We start from the raw sequence: 24,265 nt of genomic DNA on the forward strand, positions 1-24,265 counted from the left end.
CTGGATGGCTAAGCTAAGCGACACAAGTGGCCGACACAAACACCTGGCCCATCTAGGAGTGGCACTGCAGTGTCAGGCAGGATGGCACTTCAAACAAATTGTCCCCAAACAGCACATAATGCAAAGAAAAATGAAAGAAAAAAGAGGTGCAAGATGGAATTATCCTTGGGCCCTCCCACCCACCCTTATGTTGTATAAACAGGACATGCACACTTTAACGAACCCATCATTTCAGCGACAGGGTCTGCCACACGACTGTGACTGAAATGACTGGTTGGTTTGGGCCCCCACCAAAAAAGAAACAATCAATCTCTCCTTGCACAAACTGGCTCTACAGAGGCAAGATGTCCACCTCATCATCATCCTCCGATTCCTCACCCCTTTCACTGTGTACATCCCCATCCTCCCAGATTATTAATTCATCCCCACTGGAATCCACCATCTCAGATCCCTGTGTACTTTCTGGAGGCAATTGCTGGTGAATGTTTCCACGGAGGAATTGATTATAATTCATTTTGATGAACATCATCTTCTCCACATTTTCTGGAAGTAACCTTGTACGCCGATTGCTGACAAGGTGAGCGGCTGCACTAAACACTCTTTCGGAGTACACACTGGAGGGAGGGCAACTTAGGTAGAATAAAGCCAGTTTGTGCAAGGGCCTCCAAATTGCCTCTTTTTCCTGCCAGTATACGTACGGACTGTCTGACGTGCCTACTTGGATGCGGTCACTCATATAATCCTCCACCATTCTTTCAATGGTGACAGAATCATATGCAGTGACAGTAGACGACATATCAGTAATCGTTGCCAGGTCCTTCAGTCCGGACCAGATGTCAGCACTCGCTCCAGACTGCCCTGCATCACCGCCAGCGGGTGGGCTCGGAATTCTTAGTGTCACAACTGAGGGCTGGTGCTGACCAGGGGGAAGCCTCAGTTGTAGGGGCTGAGGTATATGTGTACCTGGGAGGCAGTACAGGGTTCTTGGACATGCAGGGAACCTTTAGAACAAATGCCCGAAGGCGTGACCACGACAACAAGGGAAAGTTCAAAGGTTTTATTAAACACAGTTCAGAGGAACACTGATGACTTGGTACTGGTAATAGGAAACACAGTTCAGAGAAATACTTGGGATCGATGATGGAACACCGATGGTGACTTGGAATCGATGACGGAACACCGATGGTTACTTTGGGATCGTTGGTAAGCTTTGAGTGAAGCTGGGGTTCACAGATAGAAATGCACTATTGTACTTAGAAGCACAGGTGAAGCATGAAGTGATGCTGGGGATCGCTGGAGAATGGCTGCTGGAAAGCCGGAGTTCAGACACAGGTGAATCAGGGTAGACTGTAGAGGGTTAATCACTGGAGTGTCGGGTTACACTGCAGAGTGTAATCACCAGGGAGTCAGGCTGTACAGCAGAGAAAGTCCATGGGAGAACTGCACACTGGAATCACTGAAGACAATTGAAGCACTGACATCTTTCCACCCCAGGAACAGGATATTTATACCTGCTGGGAAGCAGGGATTGGCTGGCTGATTAACCAGAGACCAGAGTGCAGCTGCTGTGTAATCAGGCTGAGAGCAGAGTGCAGCTGATAGGCTGAAAGGTAACATGTGATTAGGAAAACATGGCTGCGCCCATGGTAGCTTTTGGAGGGAAAGATTGTTTGTAACTTGAATGTGAGCTTTAACCATGAAGCTGTCAGAATCACAGTAAAGAGATTTGAGACAATGAGATGCAGCGTGCTGCACACAGACAGTGCAGATGGAATCCAGGCTTGGAACACTGGGACAGTCTCAGGAGGCATTTGGAAGGTAAATACTGATAAGGAATTACCTAGATCGTGACACTTAGCCTTTTCCTCGCACCCCCAGTTGCGGGAGAATGTGAAGGAGGAGCTGTTGACGGGTCACGTTCCGCTTGACTTGACAATTTTCTCACCAGCAGGTCTTTGAACCTCTGCAGACTTGTGTCTGCCGGAAACAGAGATACAACGTAGGTTTTAAATCTAGGATCGAGCACGGTGGCCAAAATGTAGTGCTCTGATTTCAACAGATTGATCACCCGTGAATCCTGGTTAAGCGAATTAAGGGCTCCATCCACAAGTCCCACATGCCTAGCAGAATCGCTCTGTTTTAGCTCCTCCTTCAATGTCTCCAGCTTCTTCTGCAAAAGCCTGATGAGGGGAATGACCTGACTCAGGCTGGCAGTGTCTGAACTGACTTCACGTGTGGCAAGTTCAAAGGGTTGCAGAACCTTGCACAACGTTGAAATCATTCTCCACTGCGCTTGAGTCAGGTGCATTCCCCCTCCTTTGCCTATATCGTGGGCAGATGTATAGGCTTGAATGGTCTTTTGCTGCTCCTCCATCCTCTGAAGCATATAGAGGGTTGAATTCCACATCGTTACCCCCTCTTGCTTCAGATGATGGCAGGGCAGGTTCAGGAGTGTTTGCTGGTGCTCCAGTTTTCGGCACGCGGTGGCTGAATGCCGAAAGTGGCCCGCAATTCTTCGGGCCACCGACAGCATCTCTTGCACGCCCCTGTCGTTTTTTAAATAATTCTGCACCACCAAATTCAATGTATGTGCAAAACATGGGACGTGCTGGAATTTGCCCAGATGTAATGCACGCACAATATTGGTGGCGTTGTCCGATGTCACAAATCCCCAGGAGAGTCCAATTGGGGTAAGCCATTCTGCGATGATGTTCCTCAGTTTCCGTAAGAGGTTGTCAGCTGTGTGCCTCTTCTGGAAAGCGGTGATACAAAGCGTAGCCTGCCTAGGAACGAGTTGGCGTTTGCGAGATGCTGCTACTGGTGCCGCCGCTGCTATTCTTGCTGCGGGAGGCAATACATCTGCCCTGCTCCACTTGTCCACATGTCCGTGGTTAAGTGGACATTGGGTACAACTGCATTTTTTAGGACACTGGTGACTCTTTTTCTGAGGTCTGCGTACATTTTCGGTATTGCCTGCCTAGAGAAATGGAACCTAGATGGTATTTGGTACCGGGGACACAGTACCTCAATCAAGTCTATAGTTGCCTCTGAATTAACGGTGGATACCGGAACCACGTTTCTCACTGCCCAGGCCGCCAAGGCCTGAGTTATCCGCTTTGCAGCAGGATGACTTCTGTGATATTTCATCTTCCTCGCAAAGGACTGTTGGACAGTCAATTGCTTACTGGAAGTAGTACAAGTGGTCTTCTGACTTCCCCTCTGGGATGATGATCGACTCCCAGCAACAACAGCAGTGCCAGCAGCAGTAGGCATTACACTCAAGGATGCATCGGAGGAATCCCAGGCAGGAGAGGACTCTTCAGACTTGCCAGTGACATGGCCTGCAGGACTATTGGCTTTCCTGTGTAAGGAGGAAATTGACACTGAGGGAGTTGGTGGTGTGGTTTGCAGGAGCTTGGTTACAAGAGGAAGGGATTTAGTGGTCAGTGGACTCCTTCCGCAGTCACCCAAAGTTTTTGAACTTGTCACTGACTTCTGATGATTGCGGTCCAGGTGACGTATAAGGGAGGATGTTCCTAGGTGGTTAACGTCCTTACCCCTACTTATTACAGCTTGACAAAGGCAACACACGGCTTGACACCTGTTGTCCGCATTTGTGTTGAAATAATTCCACACCGAAGAGCTGATTTTTTTTGTATTTTGACCAGGCATGTCAATGGCCATATTCGTCCCACGGACAACAGGTGTCTCCCCGGGTGCCTGACTTAAACAAACCACCTCACCATCAGAATCCTCCTTGTCAATTTCCTCCCCAGCACCAGCAACACCCATATCCTCATCCTGGTGTACTTCAACACTGACATCTTCAATTTGACTATCAGGAACTGCACTGCGGGTGCTCCTTCCAGCACTTGCAGGGGGTGTGCAAATGGTGGAAGGCGCAAGCTCTTCCCGTCCAGTGTTGGGAAGGTCAGGCATCGCAACCGACACAATTGGACTCTCCTTGGGGATTTGTGATTTAGAAGAACGCACAGTTCTTTGCTGTGCTTTTGCCAGCTTAAGTCTTTTCAATTTTCTAGCGAGAGGATGAGTGCTTCCATCCTCATGTGAATCTGAACCACTAGCCATGAACATAGGCCAGGGCCTCAGCCGTTCCTTGCCACTCCGTGTCGTAAATGGCATATTGGCAAGTTTACGCTTCTCCTCAGACGCTTTTAATTTTGATTTTTGGGTCATTTTACTGAACTTTTGTTTTTTGGATTTTACATGCTCTCTACTATGACATTGGGCATCGGCCTTGGCAGACGACGTTGATGGCATTTCATCGTCTCGGCCATGACTAGTGGCAGCAGCTTCAGCACGAGGTGGAAGTGGATCTTGATCTTTCCCTATTTTACCCTCCGTTCTCCATTTTTTAATGTGTGGAATTATATGCCAGTATCAATAGCAATGGCCTACTACTATATATACTGCGCACAACTGAAATGCACCACAGGTATAGAATGTAGATGGATAGTATACTTGACGACACAGAGGTAGGTACAGCAGTGGCCTTCCGTACCGTACTGCTATATATACTGGTGGTCACTGTCAGCAAACTGCAAAACTAAAATGCACCACAGGTATAGAATGTAGATGGATAGTATACTTGACGACACAGAGGTAGGTACAGCAGTGGCCTTCCGTACCATACTGCTATATATACTGGTGGTCACTGTGTCAGCAAACTGCACAACTGAAATGCACCACAGGTATAGAATCTAGATGGATAGTATACTTGACGACACAGAGGTAGGTACAGCAGTGGCCTTCCGTACCGTACTGCTATATATACTGGTGGTCACTGTCAGCAAACTGCACAACTGAAATGCACCACAGGTATAGAATGTAGATGGATAGTATACTTGACGACACAGAGGTAGGTACAGCAGTGGCCTTCCGTACCGTACTGCTATATATACTGGTGGTCACTGTCAGCAAACTGCAAAACTAAAATGCACCACAGGTATAGAATGTAGATGGATAGTATACTTGACGACACAGAGGTAGGTACAGCAGTGGCCTTCCGTACAGTACTGCTATATATACTGGTGGTCACTGTGTCAGCAAACTGCACAACTGAAATGCACCACAGGTATAGAATGTAGATGGATAGTATACTTGACGACACAGAGGTAGGTACAGCAGTGGCCTTCCGTACCGTACTGCTATATATACTGGTGGTCACTGTCAGCAAACTGCAAAACTAAAATGCACCACAGGTATAGAATGTAGATGGATAGTATACTTGACGACACAGAGGTAGGTACAGCAGTTGCCTTCCGTACCGTACTGCTATATATACTGGTGGTCACTGTGTCAGCAAACTGCACAACTGAAATGCACCACAGGTATAGAATGTAGATGGATAGTATACTTGACGACACAGAGGTAGGTACAGCAGTGGCCTTCTGTACCGTACTGGTGGTCACTGTCAGCAAACTGCAAAATAAAATGCACCACAGGTATAGAATGTAGATGGATAGTATACTTGACGACACAGAGGTAGGTACAGCAGTGGCCTTCCGTACCGTACTGCTATATATACTGGTGGTCACTGTCAGCAAACTACACAACTGAAATGCACCACAGGTATAGAATGTAGATGGATAGTATACTTGACGACACAGAGGTAGGTACAGCAGTGGCCTTCCGTACCGTACTGCTATATATACTGGTGGTCACTGTGTCAGCAAACTGCACAACTGAAATGCACCACAGGTATAGAATCTAGATGGATAGTATACTTGACGACACAGAGGTAGGTACAGCAGTGGCCTACTGTACTGTAATGCTATATATTATATACTGGTGGTCAGCAAACTGTGCAAAACTGAAATGCACCAGAGGTATGGATGGAAAGTATACTTGACGACACAGAGGTAGGTACAGCAGTGGCCTTCTGTACCGTACTCCTATATATTATTGTTAGGATCTCCTGCTCTGTGCTGCCACGTCGCCATGGCAACCGGGAGGCAAGTGTTAGCGAAGTAACCTGAGCGCAGCTGATACTCCGGTCCGGGTTTTTACTGTGTAGTGGTTACAGGCTCTGTGCACGGCAGGGAACTGTGTGACTTTGTATTTACTTGTTGCTTACTGCGAATAGGCCTTGGGATTCGGTACTTCATTCTGCCAATCCGGACCTAGCAGTAAGACTGGAGTCAGTTGTTTGACCTGCTGGGGTTCTTTTGCTATTCTGTGAACCCAGCAGGTTTGCGGCTGTACTCTCAGACCTGCTTGCTTAATCCTCCCTCACTGTGCAGGGCGTCCAGGTGTCAGTTTAGTGGCAGTAAGCTGAACCTGTGCCCTGCAAGTGGGGGTTAGGATTGTGGATACTCTCCTTGTGTCTATATTTCTATCTCTGACCAAGGAGTTTATTCCCACACCCGTTGGTAACCCTTTGGGGTTTTTTCTGTTGCTCTTAGCAACATCATTTCAGGTGCTCCACATGTTAAATCACTACACATCGCTTCATTGTCCGCTCTATTCCATCTGAGCATTCCTGACACTAGGGAGACACCCAATTCCTGAGCCTTTGGGCTTCTCCGTTCACTTTGTGTTTATTAGTTATTCCATCACCTCCTGTGTATGTTATGTTATACTGTCTGTGAGTTAGTTTGCTTCGCTTCCCTCTCTGTTCATACACCGGTATACTCCTGTTAGCACTGGTGTGCGTAACATATTCAGCAGCCCCACTCCTGTTGAAATTTTGTGGGAATATGGAGCATACCCCTCAAAATACTTTGCAACAGGTGGTCGATCAGGTGCAGGTCCTGACTCGACAATTTAATGAGATGTCCATTAAAATGAACACCCTGCAGGCCGCTAGCGGAGCTCCCGCAGCAGCAGCGGCAAGTTCAGGGGTTAAGGAGCCGAAAGTAAATCTCCCGGATCGTTTTTCTGGAGATCGCTCGCAGTTCTTTTGTTTCAAGGAGAGCTGTAAGCTATATTTCAGGCTTAGGCCCCAGTCTTCTGGGTCGGAGATTCAGCGGGTGGGCATGGTGATTTCCTTGCTTCAAGGAGACCCACAGGTCTGGGCATATGGGTTACAGCCTGACTGTCCGTCGCTTAAAAGTGTTGATGCTTATTTTACGGCACTGGGCATTTTGTATGATGACCCTGACAAGATGGCTTCAGCCGAGGCTCAGATTACGGTTCTTAAGCAAGGGCGACGGCCAGCTGAGGTTTATAGTACGGAGTTTCGGAGGTTGGATCATGATACCCAGTGGAATGACCCAGCCCTGAGAAACCAGTACCGAAGGGGCCTTTCTGACCAGATAAAGGACCAACTGGTACAATATCCCTCGCCTGATAGCTTAGATCAGCTCATGCAGTTATCCATCCGGGTGGATAGACGGCTGAGAGAGCGTAGGCTTGAAAGGGAGATCGCAGTTTCCTTTTTTCCCAAGGGAACCTCAGACTCTGAGGAATATTCCGAGGAGCCTATGCAGATTGGGGCTACCCGCCTCTCCTCGCGTGAGAAGACGCAGAGGAGACAGCAGGGTTTGTGTTTGTACTGTGGGAATAAAGGTCATGTTGTAGTATCATGCCCAGAAAAACCGGAAAACTTCAGGGCCTGAGGGTGATGGGAAATATCCTGTCAGGCCAGAAGTCAGAATTTCCTAAAAAGACTTTTCTCATTCCGGTGACTTTGGAGATCCTCGGTCAAACTGTCAAGACTGAGGCCTTTGTTGACAGTGGGGCCGATGGGGTTTTCATGGACCGTCAATTCGCCCTGGAACACTCTGTTCCCTCAGTACCTTTGGCATCAGAGATTGAGATCTGTGGGTTAAACGGGGAACCATTGTCCCAGGGTAAAATTACCTCCTGCACCAGCCAAATTCCTTTGTTTATTGGAGCCACACACTCTGAAAAATTGTCTTTTTATGTGACTGTCTGTTCTTTTGCCCCATTGGTTTTGGGGTTACCCTGGTTAAGGGCCCATAACCCTCAATTTGACTGGGTCTCTGGGGAGATTCTTAGTTGTGGTAGTGATTGTTTCAGGAGTTGCTTGAGCCTTCCAGTCAGGCTCTCGCAGCTAAGTTTGCCAGGATTGCCAGAAAAGTTGCAGAGGTACTACCTCCCCATCGCCCCTATGACTGTGCCATTGATTTGTTGCCGGATGCTAAACTTCCCAAGAGCAGGTTGTACTCCCTGTCACGTCCTGAGACTCAGGCTATGGCAGAGTACATTCAGGAGAACTTGGCTAAGGGATTTATCAGACCCTCACAGTCCCCAGTTGGGTCGGGGTTCTTTTTCGTGGGTAAAAAGGACGGTTCGTTGCGACCCTGCATCGACTTCAGGGAATTGAACCGTATCACGATTAAAAACTCGTACCCACTGCCTCTCATTTCGGTTTTGTTTGACCAGTTTCGTACTGCCACCATTTTTTCTAAGATTGACCTACGCGGTGCCTACAATCTAATCCGAATAAGAGAGGGGGATGAATGGAAGACTGCCTTTAATACCCACTCAGGGCATTATGAATATTTGGTGATGCCTTTTGGGCTCTCTAATGCCCCGGCAGTCTTCCAGGAATTCATGAACGATGTGCTCAGGGAATATTTGGATAGATTCTTAGTTGTTTATCTAGATGACATCCTAATCTTCTCTCATTCCCTGGAGGAACATCGGAAGCATGTACGCTTAGTCCTCCAGAAACTCAGAGACCACCAGCTTGGGGCGAAGCTGGAGAAGTGCGAGTTTGAAGTCCAGCAAATTGCATTTCTAGGGTATATTATCTCCTCAGAAGGTTTCCAAATGGAGGGTTCTAAGGTACAGGCAGTCCTGGATTGGGTGCAGCCACTAGTTTGAAGGCGCTTCAGCGTTTTCTGGGCTTTGCGAATTTTTATAGACGGTTTATCGCTGGATTTTCGTCTATAGTGGCCCCCTTGGTGGCACTCACTAAGAAAGGGGCGGATGTTGCTCACTGGTCTTGTGAGGCCAAAGCGGCCTTTGCCCGTCTCAAAAGGGCATTTGTCTCAGCCAAGGTGCTGCGACACCCAGATCCAGAGCGTTCTTTTGTGGTAGAAGTGGATGCCTCTGAGATAGGTATTGGGGCAGTGCTCTCTCAGATGGGGGTGTCTGATAATCGCCTTCATCCCTGTGCTTACTTTTCCCGTAAATTTTCGTCTGCCGAGATGAATTATGATGTGGGTAACCGGGAATTGTTGGCTATAAAGGATGCACTCGGGGAGTGGAGAGACTGGCTTGAGGGGGCTAAGTTTGTGGTCTCAATTCTCACCGACCATAGGAATCTGGCATATTTAGAGTCAGCGAAGCGGCTCAATGCCAGGCAGGCACGATGGGCTTTGTTTTTGCTTGCTTTAATTTTTTGATAACATATCGCCCTGGGTCAAAAACATCAAGGCTGATGCGCTCTCGCAGAGTTTTGCTCCAGTTCAAGAGACCACCGAGGAGCCATTGCCCATTGTGTCCCCATCATGTATTAAAGTGGGCATTACCCAGGACCTCTTGTCATTAGTCCTTAGAGCACAGGAGCAGGCTCCTCCAGACCTTCCGGTAGGTCTCTTGTTTGTGCCTCCTAGGTTAAGACAGCGAGTGTTCCTGGAATTCCATGCCAAGAGGTCGGCAGGGCATCCGGGTATTGCCAGAACTCGGGAGTTGCTGTCTAGGGCGGTGTGGTGGCCCTCGGTGGCTAGGGATGTGGATCAGTGGGTTCGGGCATGTGACGTTTGTGCCCGAAATAAAACTCCTAGAGGGGTTCCTGTCGGCCCATTACATCCACTCTCTATTCCGTCTAAGCCATGGACTCACATTTCCATGGATTTTGTGGTGGACTTGCCCAAATCCTCGGGGATGACAGCCATTTGGGTTGTCGTTGACAGGTTTTCGAAGATGGCGCATTTCGTTCCACTGGTTGGGTTGCCATCGGCCAGACGCCTGTCTGAGTTATTTATGCAGCATGTTGTGCGCCTCCACGGGTTGCCACTTGATGTGGTCTCTGACCGTGGATCCCAGTTTGTGGCCAAATTCTGGAGGGCATTTTGTTCTGATCTCCAGATTTCTGTGAGCTTGTCGTCAGGCTACCATCCACAGTCTAATGGGCAGACTGAGAGGGTGAACCAGTCTTTGGAGCAGTTCCTCAGGTGTTATGTCTCCAAGTGTCATACTGACTGGGTTGCTCATCTGTCCATGGCGGAGTTTGCCTATAACAACGCGGCTCACTCTGCTACAGGGATCTCTCCCTTCCTTTGTGTATATGGGCATCATCCTAAGGCCAATTCTTTTGACCCCCTGGATTCCACGTCTGGTGGTTCCTCTGTTGTTTCGGTCCTTAGGGGTATTTGGAGGAAAGTGAAGAAAGCCCTTGTGTCTGTGTCATTAGTGACCAAAAGGGTTTTTAATAAGCGGAGAAGACCCTGCAGCTTCAAATTAGGAGACTGCGCCTGGTTGTCCACCAAGAATTTGAAGTTGAGACAGCCATCTCATAAGTTTGGCCCCCGGTTCATCGGCCCTTATAAGATCACCAGGGTTATCAATCCGGTGGCATTTCAGTTAGATCTGCCCTGTTCATTGGGTATCAATAAAACATTTCATTGTTCCCTTTTAAAACTGGCGGTTAGTAATCCTTCTTCCAGTGGAAGACCTTCTCCTCTTCTGATACGGGGTCAGAGGGAGTTTGTGGTTGAAAGGGTTCTTGACTCCAAGATGGTTCGGGGTCGGCTGTCATTTTTGGTGCACTGGAAGGGGTATGGCCCGGAGGAGCGGTCGTGGGTGCGCAGTTGTGATCTTCATGCCCCCAGACTGATACGCTCTTTCTTCTCGCAGTTCCCCGATAAACCCGGTGGTAGGGGTTCTTTGACCCCTCGTCAGAGGGGGGGTACTGTTAGGATCTCCTGCTCTGTGCTGCCACGTCGCCATGGCAACCGGGAGGCAAGTGTTAGCGAAGTAACCTGAGCGCAGCTGATACTCCGGTCCGGGTTTTTACTGTGTAGTGGTTACAGGCTCTGTGCACGGCAGGGAATCCGGTGCTGGTTTTGTGCTCACAGTCTGTGAGGTCTGAGTGGGGCGTGGACAGCACCTGCTATATAAACCATCCTCTCAGGCTAGGCAAATGCTGCTGAATCTTTGTTTGTTAGTCAGTTCCAGAGAGTTAGCTAGTACTGTGTGACTTTGTATTTACTTGTTGCTTACTGCAAATAGGCCTTGGGATTCGGTACTTCATTCTGCCAATCCGGACCTAGCAGTAAGACTGGAGTCAGTTGTTTGACCTGCTGGGGTTCTTTTGCTATTCTGTGAACCCAGCAGGTTTGCGGCTGTACTCTCAGACCTGCTTGCTTAATCCTCCCTCACTGTGCAGGGCGTCCAGGTGTCAGTTTAGTGGCAGTAAGCTGAACCTGTGCCCTGCAAGTGGGGGTTAGGATTGTGGATACTCTCCTTGTGTCTATATTTCTATCTCTGACCAAGGAGTTTATTCCCACACCCGTTGGTAACCCTTTGGGGTTTTTTCTGTTGCTCTTAGCAACATCATTTCAGGTGCTCCACATGTTAAATCACTACACATCGCTTCATTGTCCGCTCTATTCCATCTGAGCATTCCTGACACTAGGGAGACACCCAATTCCTGAGCCTTTGGGCTTCTCCGTTCACTTTGTGTTTATTAGTTATTCCATCACCTCCTGTGTATGTTATGTTATACTGTCTGTGAGTTCGTTTGCTTCGCTTCCCTCTCTGTTCATACACCGGTATACTCCTGTTAGCACTGGTGTGCGTAACAATTATATACTGGTGGTCAGCAAAATTATGCACTGTACTACTATATACTACACAATGCAGCACAGATATGGAGTGTTTTTCAGGCTGACAACGTATACTGGTGGTCACTGGTCAGCAAAACTCTGCACTGTACTCCTCCTATATAATATTATACTGGTGGTCCCCAGTCCCCACAATTAAGCAGTGTGAGCACAGATATATGCAGCACACTGAGCACAGATAAGGAGCGTTTTTTTCAGGCAGAGAACGGACAAAACTGGTGGTCACTGATCAGCAAAACTCTGCACTGTACTCCTCCTATATTAATATAAAGCTGCTCCCCAGTCCCCACAATGATATAAGCAAGCACAAATATTTGCATCAACTCAACAATGAATAAACGGAGAGGACGCCAGCCACGTCCTCTCCCTAACATTTCCAATGCACAAGTGAAAATGGCGGCGACGCGCGGCTGCTTATATAGAATCCGAATCTCGCGAGAATCCGACAGCGGGATGATGACGTTCGGGCGCGCTCGGGTTAACCAAGCCATACGGGAGAATCCGAGTATGCCTCGGACCCGTGTAAAATGGGTGAAGTTCGGGGGGGTTCGGTTTCCGAGGAACCGAACCCGCTCATCTCTAAAGTGGACAGTTTGATTTCACAGAAGTGTGATTGACTTGGAGTTACATTGTGTTGTTTAAGTGTTCCATTTATTTTTTTGAGCAGTGTATATATATATATATATATATTTAAATGCAAAAGGCCCTCAATCACTCACTGACTGACTCACCACTTACTTCCCGATATGTTAGGAAGCTGAAATGTAACATAGGTAATCTTCATGTGGGAAATAGGAAAACGACGTCATTAGAATGGTAATAAACCTCCCCTATGGGGATGAACAGGGGGTTGACATAATGACATCATTACCGATGCGTGGCTTGCATTTTGTGAACGATAATGCTCAAACAGACAATCGGATCAAAATTTGGATTGCACCTCCAGTGGGTAGAATTTCATAAACTACAAAAATGGTCTTGTCACTTTTTACCGTATCTGCTGCGGGTGCTACTCGGGTAACACCAAGAACCATGGATTAATATTTACTTACATTAAGACGTCTCAAATTTACATCTCTATAGATTTACCATATTTTTAACACTCATTTATGGAAACTCGCGTGCGAAGAACGGGTAGAACAGCAGGAAAATGTTAGCTACAATCTGATTGGTTTTTGAAGCTTTAGTAAATCTACCTTTAAAGTTTAAACCTCCAAAATGGGGACCATCTGTGGGAAATTAAGGTGCTTAATGAAACAATTTTGTAAAAGAAAAATAAGTATGTTCATTTAAAACTATAAAAGTTATTGATGAGCACAATATGTTTCTGTATATATAATGCACTGCTTTCTTTTTATGCATTTTCTTGTATTTAATAGGCAAAAAGGTTCTGATTGTGTATGCCAGGCATGTCCAAACTGCGGCCCTCCAGCTGCTGTGAAACTACATATCCCAGCATACCCTGACACAGTTTTGCTGTCAGAGAATGCTAAAGCTGTGTCAGGGCATGCTGGGATGTGTAGTTTCTCAACATCTGGGGGGTCGCAGTTTGGACATGCCTGGTGTATGCCCACCAGGAGCCCAAGTCAATGAATGGATCGCTAAAACATATTGCAGTCGATGTCCTGAGTAAGCTGGGGTGCCATGTAGTTGTCTCTGATCTATATGCCATGAAATTTAATGCAGCTGCAACCAGAAATGACATCACAGGTAAACATCACAAGGAAACTATGGAATTATATTATTATTCTTTGATGGGCAAAAGCTTTATTGTAGAACTTATCATAAAGCTAAGGTAACATCTGTTTCACCGATTTTTGATGGGAAGTAGGAAGCCATAGCACCTGCATGTATAGTACTTTCAGTCGCCGAAGGGTTAGAGAAAAAACTCTCCACGTGGTAAATCCACAATGCTGCCCCTCGACAACATACTGCAGAGGAAACGTGTGCATTTTCACCCCAGTGCAGTGTGATACCCCCACCAATCAGGACAGGGCTACTGTTACCAAAGTGTTTGCACTTGTAGGGAACTAGGTTTGAGGTGTGATTTGACTGATAGCATGGGACTGGATTCTCACACCTTGTCAGAGTGGCAAGCCTGGTAATTACTCCCTCAGACACAATAAAACCACTTTATAACAGATACAATGCTATTTTATTGAAGTGGGCAAGAAGGTTGCGTTGCACAGTCTAGGGCAAAACTTAAATACATAAACCTTTTTTGATATCTTCTGGCACTTTCACTGAAAACTAACTACTACCATACCAGTTGCATATAGTGAACATTAACATGGCCATTATTGAACAGATTGCAATGCAGTGTGGTGCTTAACAGTCATTCGGTCAGCATGAGGGGTCTATGTACCAGGCCTTGGAGAGAGATAAAGTGGATGGAGATAAAGAACCAGCCAACGAGCTCTTAACTGCCCTTTTTTCAAACAGTAATTGGGCCTAATTCAGACCTGACTACAGCAGCAGATTTGTTAGCTAATGTGCAAAACCATGTGCACTGCAGGATGGGAGGAGAAGGGGGGTGCAGATATAACATGTGCAGAGAGAGTTAGATTTGGGTTCGGTGTGTTCAAACTGAAATCCAAATTGCAGTGTTAAAATAAAGCAGACAGTATTTACCCTGCACAGATACAATATAACCCACCCAAATCTAACTCTCTCTGCAAATCTTATATCTGCCCCCCCTGCAGTGCACATGGTTTTGCCCATTAGCTAACAAATTTGCTGCAGTGATCAGGTCTGAATTAGGCCCATAGACTGTAACATTGGAAATAGGTGCTGACTGGCTGGTACTTTATCTCCATACACTTTATCTCTCTCCAAAGCTTAGTACATAGACCCCTGAAGTCAGAAAGGGAGAGTCTCAATTTCTCAGGTACATGCAGGTAAAGATTGGCTTTCTTTATGCAGGTAGAAATGCAACTTTGTAGATTACAGTCACAACAGCACATGTTAAGTAATCACAGGAAATCCCAGCTCCTCAGGAGAGCAAGCAGGTAAGCTGTGGTTATCTTTAAGCAGGTACTGTAGGAGCAATCCAAGGAATTGGTTAAATCACAGATTTATCCAATTTGTCTGAACAACAGGCTTTGTCCATCTTCCAGTGTTTGAGAGCAAATGGTTGATTGTCATTTGCGCTCGTCCATTACCAGGTTTTCATTCCAACCAGCTGGATCTGGCACATGATTTGCCAGATAATTGTATAGTGTGTGCCCAGCTTTAGCCTTGTTAATAAACAGTGGTACGCCAGATTTCTTGGCACCACAGCAGTCTACCCTGATTGCCTGAACTTCATGACACTGCCCAGGGAAACATCTAGTCTACCCTGCATTTGTCAACTGTGAGCTTCATCCCAGGGCATATTGCATACTGTACCTCAGTGAGTCTACACTTCTAGTTCACCACTGTTTCTCTACAACAATCTGTCTTGGCCACACACTACTCCATTTTGCATTACAGACTTACTGATTGTTCTCTACCCTCTACCACTTATGTGATGACCAAAAGTCCCCCTTATACTTTTCCTACAGCACTGGTTTATCTTCTCCCTTCTCCCCTATCATGTTCGTGCACAAACTGCTGCATACAACATCACCTGTACACTCTCCTTATAGTCTACCGGATGGAATGATGGCTATGTAAGAGCCTTGTTCCAGTAAATTTACCATTTATTCTCTCTTATTTGTTGTGGAGTTTATTTATATAGTAGCTTTTGATTCTCATTGTTATCGGGATATTCTTTCAAATCACATGGTGTCAGTAGGTAAAGTTTAATTAAAGGAGATAATGAACTAAATGGTATTCCTGAATAACATGGGGGTGGAGGGCTCTTGATTTCCAAGATGGCAATGAATCTAGTCATTAAATCAGGGCTAAGATAGATTTATGGTCATTGTAAGTGTGATGGTTTATAACAAACTGCTTGGGGAATGAGCCCTAACATGATTCTTCTTTATTGAGAAGAGGCGCCCATCACTAAATTTAAGCCGATGAGACTGAGAAAATTACAAATAAAGCTGAACAGCAGTAACAATAAAAGAAACAATGGGGTAAATTTACTAAGGTCCCGATTTTGACCGAGATGCCGTTTTTTCATCAAAGTGTCATCTCGGTAATTTACTAAACTCAAATCACGGCAGTGATGAGGGCATTCGTAATATTTGGAAGTCCTAGGAAAAAATCACGAATGAATACACCATCGGTCAAAACGCGGAGTTTAAGTATGAATCTCGGTCATTTACTAAGAAGTGCAAAGCAAAAAAAAACAAAACACTGCCGTGAAAAATTACAACTCGTAAAAATAAGAATTTACTTACCGATAATTCTATTTCTCGTAGTCCGTAGTGGATGCTGGGGACTCCGTAAGGACCATGGGGAATAGCGGCTCCGCAGGAGACTGGGCACATCTAAAGAAAGCTTTAGGACTATCTGGTGTGCACTGGCTCCTCCCCCTATGACCCTCCTCCAAGCCTCAGTTAGGATACTGTGCCCGGACGAGCGTACACAATAAGGAAGGATTTTGAATCCCGGGTAAGACTCATACCAGCCACACCAATCACACTGTACAACTTGTGATCTGAACCCAGTTAACAGCATGATAACAGAGGAGCCTCTAGAAAAGATGGCTCACTACAGCAATAACCCGATTTTTTGGTAACAATAACTATGTACCAGTATTGCAGACAATCCGCACTTGGGATGGGCGCCCAGCATCCACTACGGACTACGAGAAATAGAATTATCGGTAAGTAAATTCTTATTTTCTCTAACGTCCTAAGTGGATGCTGGGGACTCCGTAAGGACCATGGGGATTATACCAAAGCTCCCAAACGGGCGGGAGAGTGCGGATGACTCTGCAGCACCAATTGAGAGAACTCCAGGTCCTCCTCAGCCAGGGTATCAATTTTGTAGAATTTTACAAACGTATTTGCTCCTGACCAAGTAGCTGCTCGGCAAAGTTGTAAAGCCGAGACCCCTCGGGCAGCCGCCCAAGATGAGCCCACCTTCCTTGTGGAGTGGGCATTTACAGATTTTTGGCTGTGGCAGGCCTGCCACAGAATGTGCAAGCTGAATTGTACTACAAATCCAACGAGCAATAGTCTGCTTAGAAGCAGGAGCACCCAGCTTGTTGGGTGCATACAGGATAAACAGCGAGTCAGATTTTCTGACTCCAGCCGTCCTGGAAACATATATTTTCAGGGCCCTGACAACGTCTAGCAACTTGGAGTCCTCCAAGTCCCTAGTAGCCGCAGGCACCACAATAGGTTGGTTCAGGTGAAACGCTGAAACCACCTTAGGGAGAAACTGAGGACGAGTCCTCAATTCCGCCCTGTCCGAATGGAAAATCAGATAAGGGCTTTTACAGGATAAAGCCGCCAATTCTGACACGCGCCTGGCCCAGGCCAGGGCCAACAGCATGACCACTTTCCATGTGAGATATTTTAACTCCACAGATTTAAGTGGTTCAAACCAATGTGACTTTTGGAACCCAAAAAAATACATTGAGATCCCAAAGTGCCACTGGAGGCACAAAAGGAGGCTGTATATGCAGTACCCCTTTTACAAACGTCTGAACTTCAGGGACTGAAGCTAGTTCTTTTTGGAAGAAAATTGACAGGGCCGAAATTTGAACCTTAATGGACCCCAATTTCAGGCCCATAGACACTCCTGTTTGCAGGAAATGTAGGAATCGACCCAGTTGAATTTCCTCCGTCGGGCCTTATTGGCCTCGCACCACGCAACATATTTTCGCCAAATGCGGTGATAATGTTTTGCGGTTACATCCTTCCTGGCTTTGATCAGGATAGGGATGACTTCATCCGGAATGCCTTTTTTCCTTCAGGATCCGGCGTTCAACCGCCATGCCGTCAAACGCAGCCGCGGTAAGTCTTGGAACAGACAGGGTCCTTGTTGGAGCAGGTCCCTTCTTAGAGGTAGAGGCCACGGATCCTCCGTGAGCATCTCTTGAAGTTCCGGTTACCAAGTCCTTCTTGGCCAATCCGGAGCCACGAATATAGTGCTTACTCCTCTCCATCTTATCAATCTCAGTACCTTGGGTATGAGAGGCAGAGGAGGGAACACATACACTGACTGGTACACCCACGGTGTTACCAGAGCGTCTACAGCTATTGCCTGAGGGTCCCTTGACCTGGCGCAATACCTGTCGAGTTTTTCCCAACGGTTTATAATCATGTGGAAGACTTCTGGGTGAAGTCCCCACTCTCCCGGGTGGAGGTCGTGCTGAGGAAGTCTGCTTCCCAGTTGTCCACTCCCGGAATGAATACTGCTGACAGTGCTATCACATGATTTTCCGCCCAGCGAAGAATCCTTGCAGCTTCTGCCATTGCCCTCCTGCTTCTTGTGCCACCCTGTCTGTTTACGTGGGTGACTGCCGTGATGTTGTCCGACTGGATCAACACCGGCTGACCTTGAAGCAGAGGTCTTGCTAAGCTTAGAGCATTGTAAATGGCCCTTAGCTTCAGGATATTTATGTGAAGTGATGTCTCCAGGCTTGACCATAAGCCCTGGATATTCCTTCCCTGAGTGACTGCTCCCCAGCCTCGCAGGCTGGCATCCGTGGTCACCAGGACCCAGTCCTGAATGCCGAATCTGCGGCCCTCTAGAAGATGAGCACTCTGCAACCACCACAGGAGGGACACCCTTGTCCTTGGTGACAGGGTTATCCGCTGATGCATCTGAAGATGCGACCCGGACCATTTGTCCAGCAGGTCCCACTGGAAAGTTCTTGTGTGGAATCTGCCGAATGGGATTGCTTCGTAGGAAGCCACCATTTTACCCAGAACCCTTGTGCATTGATGCACTGAGACTTGGCTCGGTTTTAGGAGGTTCCTGACTAGCTCGGATAACTCCCTGTCTTTCCCCTCCGGGAGAAACACCTTTTTCTGGACTGTGTCCAGGATCATCCCTAGGAACCGAAGACAAGTCGTCGGAACCAGCTGCGATTTTGGAATATTGAGAATCCAATCGTGCTGCCGCAACACTACCTGAGATAGTGCTACACCGACCTCCAACTGTTCCCTGGATCTTACCCTTATCAGGGAATCGTCCAAGTAAGGGATAACTAAAATTCCCTTCCTTCGAAGGAATATCATCATTTCGGCCATTACCTTGGTAAAGACCCGGGGTGCCGTGGACCATCCATACGGCAGCGTCTGAACTGATAGTGACAGTTCTGTACCATAAACCTGAGGTACCCTTGGTGAGAAGGGTAAATTTTGACATGAAGGTAAGCATCCTTGATGTCCCGAGACATCATGTAGTCCCCTTCTTCCAGGTTCGCAATCACTGCTCTGAGTGACTCAATCTTGAATTTGAACCTCTGTATGTAAGTGTTCAAAGATTTTAGATTTAGAATCGGTCTCACCGAGCCGTCCGGCTTCGGTACCACAACAGTGTGGAATAATACCCCGTTCCCTGTTGCAGGAGGGGTACCTTGATTATCACCTGCTGGGAATACAGCTTGTGAATGGCTTCCAAAACTGTCTCCCTGTCAGAAGGAGACATCGGTAAAGCCGACTTTAGGAAAACGGCGAGGGGGAGACGTCTCGAATTCTAATTTGTACCCCTGAGATATCACCTGAAGGATCCAGGGGTCTACTTGCGAGTGAGCCCACTGCGCGCTGAAATTCATTGAGACGGGCCCCCCACCGTGCCTGATTCTGCTTGTAAAGCCCCAGCGTCATACTGAGGGCTTGGCAGAGTCGGGAGAGGGTTTCTGTTCCTGGGAACTGGCTGATTTCTGCAGCCTTTTTCCTCTCCCTTTGTCACGGGGCAGAAATGAGGAACATTTTGCCCGCTTGTCCACGAAAAGACTGCGCCTGATAATACGGCGTCTTCTCATGTTGAGAGGCGACCTGGGGTACAAACGTGGATTTCCCAGCTGTTGCCGTGGCCACCAGGTCTGAAAGACCGACCCCAAATAACTCCTCCCTTTAATAAGGCAATACTTCCAAATGCCGTTTGGAATACGCATCACCTGACCACTGACGTGTCCATAACCCTCTACTGGTAGAAATGGACAACGCACTTAGACTTGATGCCAGTCGGCAAATATTCCGCTGTGCATCACGCATATATAGAAATGCATCTTTTAAATGCTCTATAGGCAAAAATATACTGTCCCTATCTAGGGTATCAATATTTTCAGTCAGGGAATCCGACCACGCCAACCCAGCACTGCACATCCAGGCTGAGGCGATTGCTGGTCGCAGTATAACACCAGTATGTGTGTAAATACATTTTAGGATACCCTCCTGCTTTCTATCAGCAGGATCCTTAAGGGCGGCCATCTCAGGAGAGGGTAGAGCCCTTACAAGCGTGTGAGCGCTTTATCCACCCTAGGGGGTGTTTCCCAACGCACCCTAACCTCTGGCGGGAAAGGATATAATGCCAATAACATTTTAGAAATTATCAGTTGTTATCGGGGGAAAACCACGCATCATCACACACCTCATTTAATTTCTCAGATTCAGGAAAACTACAGGTAGTTTTTCCTCACCGAACATAATACCCCTTTTTGGTGGTACTCGTATTATCAGAAATGTGTAAAACATTTTTCATTGCCTCAATCATGTAACGTGTGGCCCTACTGGAAGTCACATTTGTCTCTTCACCGTCGACACTGGAGTCAGTATCCGTGTCGGCGTCTATATCTGCCATCTGAGGTAACGGGCGCTTTAGAGCCCCTGACGGCCTATGAGACGTCTGGACAGGCACAAGCTGAGTAGCCGGCTGTCTCATGTCAACCACTGTCTTTTATACAGAGCTGACACTGTCACGTAATTCCTTCCAACAGTTCATCCACTCAGGTGTCGACCCCCTAGGGGGTGACATCACTATTACAGGCAATCTGCTCCGTCTCCACATCATTTTTCTCCTCATACATGTCGACACAAACGTACCGACATACAGCACACACACAGGGAATGCTCTGATAGAGGACAGGACCCCACTAGCCCTTTGGGGAGACAGAGGGAGAGTTTGCCAGCACACACCAAAGCGCTATATATATACAGGGATAACCTTATATAAGTGTTTTTCCCCTTATAGCTGCTGTATTGTTAATACTGCGCCTAATTAGTGCCCCCCTCTCTTTTTTAACCCTTTCTGTAGTGTAGTGACTGCAGGGGAGAGCCAGGGGAGCTTCCCTCCAACTGAGCTGTGAGGGAAAATGGCGCCAGTGTGCTGAGGAGATAGGCTCCGCCCCTTTTTCGCTGACTTTTCTCCTGCTTTTTTATGGATTCTGGCAGGGGTTAAAATTCATCCATATAGCCCTGGGGGCTATATGTGATGTATTTTCGCCAGCCAAGGTGTTTTTATTGCTGCTCAGGGCGCCCCCCCCTAGCGCCCTGCACCCTCAGTGACCGAAGTGTGAAGTGTGCTGAGGAGCAATGGCGCACAGCTGCAGTGCTGTGCGCTACCTTGGTGAAGACAGGATGTCTTCTGCCGCCGATTTTCCGGACCTCTTCTGTCTTCTGGCTCTGTAAGGGGGCCGGCGGCGCGGCTCTGGGACCCATCCATGGCTGGGCCTGTGATCGTCCCTCTGGAGCTAATGTCCAGTAGCCTAAGAAGCCCAATCCACTCTGCACGCAGGTGAGTTCGCTTCTTCTCCCCTTAGTCTCTCGATGCAGTGAGCCTGTTGCCAGCAGGTCTCACTGAAAATAAAAAACCTAAACTAAAACTTTCACTAAGAAGCTCAGGAGAGCCCCTAGTGTGCACCCTTCTCGTTCGGGCACAGAGATCTAACTGAGGCTTGGAGGAGGGTCATAGGGGGAGGAGCCAGTGCACACCAGATAGTCCTAAAGCTTTCTTTAGATGTGCCCAGTCTCCTGCGGAGCCGCTATTCCCCATGGTCCTTACGGAGTCCCCAGCATCCACTTAGGACGTTAGAGAAAAAGTGCTTAAAAAAAACAGACCTGCTTTTTTTATCCGTGATTGGATAGGCATGCACGGATCCATGAGATCCGTGCATGTATATCAGTGGGAAGGGGTGGGAAAGTGATTATTTTCTCCAAAAAAATTGCGTGGGGTCCCCCCTCCTAAGCATAACCAGCCTCGGGCTCTTTGAGCCGATCCTGGTTGCAGAAATATGGGGAAAAAATTGACAGGGGTTCCCCCATATTTAAGCAACCAGCATCGGGCTCTGCGCCTGGTCCTGGTTCCAAAAATACGGGGGACAAAAAGAGTAGGGGTCCCCCGTATTTTTAAAACCAGCACCGGGCTCCTCTAGCTGGACAGATAATGCCACAGCCGGGGGTCACTTTTATATAGTGCCCTGCGGCCGTGGCATCAAAAATCCAACTAGTCACCCCTGGCCGGGGTACCCTGGGGGAGTGGGGACCCCTTCAATCAAGGGGTCCCCCCCCCCAGCCACCCAAGGGCCAGGGGTGAAGCCCGAGGCTGTCCCCCCCATCCAATTGGCTGCGGATGGGGGGCTGATAGCCTTTTTTGAAAATGAAAAGATATTGTTTTTAGCAGCAGTACTACAAGGCCCAGCAAGCCTCCCCCGCATGCTGGTACTTGGAGAACCACAAGTACCAGCATGCGGCGGAAAACCGGGCCCGCTGGTACCTGTAGTACTATTACTAAAAAAATACCCAAAAAAAGACAAGACACACACACCGTGAAAGTAAAGATTTATTACATACATGCACACAAACATACATACATACTTACCTTATGTTCACACGCAGGTCGGTCCTCTTCTCCAGTAGAATCCAAGGGGTACCTGTTGAATAAATTCTACTCACCAGATCCAGGGTCCCAGGCTCCTCGTAGCATCCATTTGTAATCCAGGTACTTGAATAAAATAACAAAACGGATACCCGAGCCACGAACTGAAAGGGGCCCCATGTTTTCACATGGGACTCCTTTCCCCGAATGCCAGAAACCCACTCTGACTTCTGTCTAAGTGGGTTTCTTCAGCCAATCAGGGAGCGCCACGTTGTAGCACTCTCCTGATCGGCTGTGTGCTCCTGTACTGAGTGACAGGCGGCACACGGCAGTGTTACAATGTAGCGCCTATGCGCTCCATTGTAACCAATGGTGGGAACTTTCTGCCCTGCGGTTGACCGAAAGTGACCTCACCGCTGAGCAGAAAGTTCCCACCATTGGTTACAATGGAGCGCATAGGCGCTACATTGTAACACTGCCGCGTGCTGCCTGTCAGTCAGTACAGGAGCACACAGCCGATCAGGAGGGTGCTACAACGTGGCGCTCCCTGATTGGCCGAAGAAACCCACTTAGACATCAGTCAGAGTGGGTTTCTGGCATTCGGGGAAAGGGGGCCCATGTGCAAACATGGGTCCCCTTTCAGTGCGTGGCTTGGGTGTCCGTTTTTTTTTTTTTTAATCAAGTACGTGGATTACAAAAGGATTCTCCGAGGAGCCTGGGACCCTGGATCTGGTGAGTAGAATTTATTCAACAGGTACCCCTTGGATTCTACTGGAGAAGAGGACCGACCCTCGTGTGAACATAAGGTAAGTATGTATGTATGTTTGTGTGGATGTATGTAATAAAACTTTACTTTCAAGGTGTGTGTGTCTTGTCTTTTTTGGGGTATTTTTTTAGTAGTAGTACTACAGGTATCAGCGGGCCCGTTTTTCCTCCGCATGCTGGTACTTATGGTTCTCCAAGTACCAGCATGCGGGGGAGGCTTGCTGGGCCTTGTAGTACTGCTACTAAAAACAATATCTTTTCATTTTCACAAAAGGCTATCAGCCCCCCATCCGCAGCCAATTGGATGGGGGGGACAGCCTCGGGCTTCACCCCTGGCCCTTGGGTGGCTGGGGGGGGGGACCCCTTGATTGAAGGGGTCCCCACTCCCCCAGGGTACCCCGGCCAGGGGTGACTAGTTGGATATTTGATGCCACGGCCGCAGGGCACTATATAAAAGTGACCCCCGGCTGTGGCATTATCTGTCCAGCTAGTGGAGCCCGGTGCTGGTTTTAAAAATACGGGGGACCCCTACTCTTTTTGTCCCCCGTATTTTTGGAACCAGGACCAGGCGCAGAGCCCGATGCTGGTTGCTTAAATATGGGGGATCCCCTGTCAATTTTTTCCCCATATTTCTGCAACCAGGATCGGCTCAAAGAGCCCGAGGCTGGTTATGCTTAGGAGGGGGGACCCCACGCAATTTGTTTTTAAGTTTTACAGTGTTTATTGAAAGAAAAAAAAAAATGAACCCCAGCACGGATCACACAGATCCGGCCGAGATTCATTTTGAAAAAGTCGGCAGTGTTTTGCTAATCACTGCCGTAAAAAACTGGAAAAAAAAACGAATGACATCGACATCGGAAAACCCGAAAATGCAGAATACGGCAGCTTAGTAAATTAGTCGTAATAAATTCAAAAAGTTGCATATTTACACTTTCGATGTCATTCGTGATTGAACTTTGACCTCAAACGGGAAAACACGAATCTTAGTAAATTTACCCCCCATGTGTTTGTTTTAT

The 24,265-nt window shown here is 47.7% G+C and overlaps 2 protein-coding genes across 2 annotated transcripts in view; both read left to right on the forward strand.

Moving 5' to 3' along the window:
- Positions 1-13,221, forward strand: part of LOC134929621 (uncharacterized) — a 138,800-nt gene extending 125,579 nt beyond the window's left edge. Inside the window, exon 7 of the mRNA XM_063925206.1 lies at positions 13,160-13,221. Within this exon, the coding sequence (XP_063781276.1) occupies positions 13,160-13,221 (62 nt within the window). The remainder of the gene's footprint in view (positions 1-13,159) is intronic.
- Positions 13,222-13,369: 148 nt separating this feature from the next.
- Positions 13,370-24,265, forward strand: part of NQO2 (N-ribosyldihydronicotinamide:quinone dehydrogenase 2) — a 116,876-nt gene continuing 105,980 nt past the window's right edge. The window contains exon 1 of the mRNA XM_063925207.1: positions 13,370-13,490. Within this exon, the coding sequence (XP_063781277.1) occupies positions 13,370-13,490 (121 nt within the window). The remainder of the gene's footprint in view (positions 13,491-24,265) is intronic.

This window comes from Pseudophryne corroboree, chromosome 5 (genome assembly GCF_028390025.1).
Source record: "Pseudophryne corroboree isolate aPseCor3 chromosome 5, aPseCor3.hap2, whole genome shotgun sequence".
NCBI lineage: Eukaryota > Metazoa > Chordata > Amphibia > Anura > Myobatrachidae > Pseudophryne > Pseudophryne corroboree.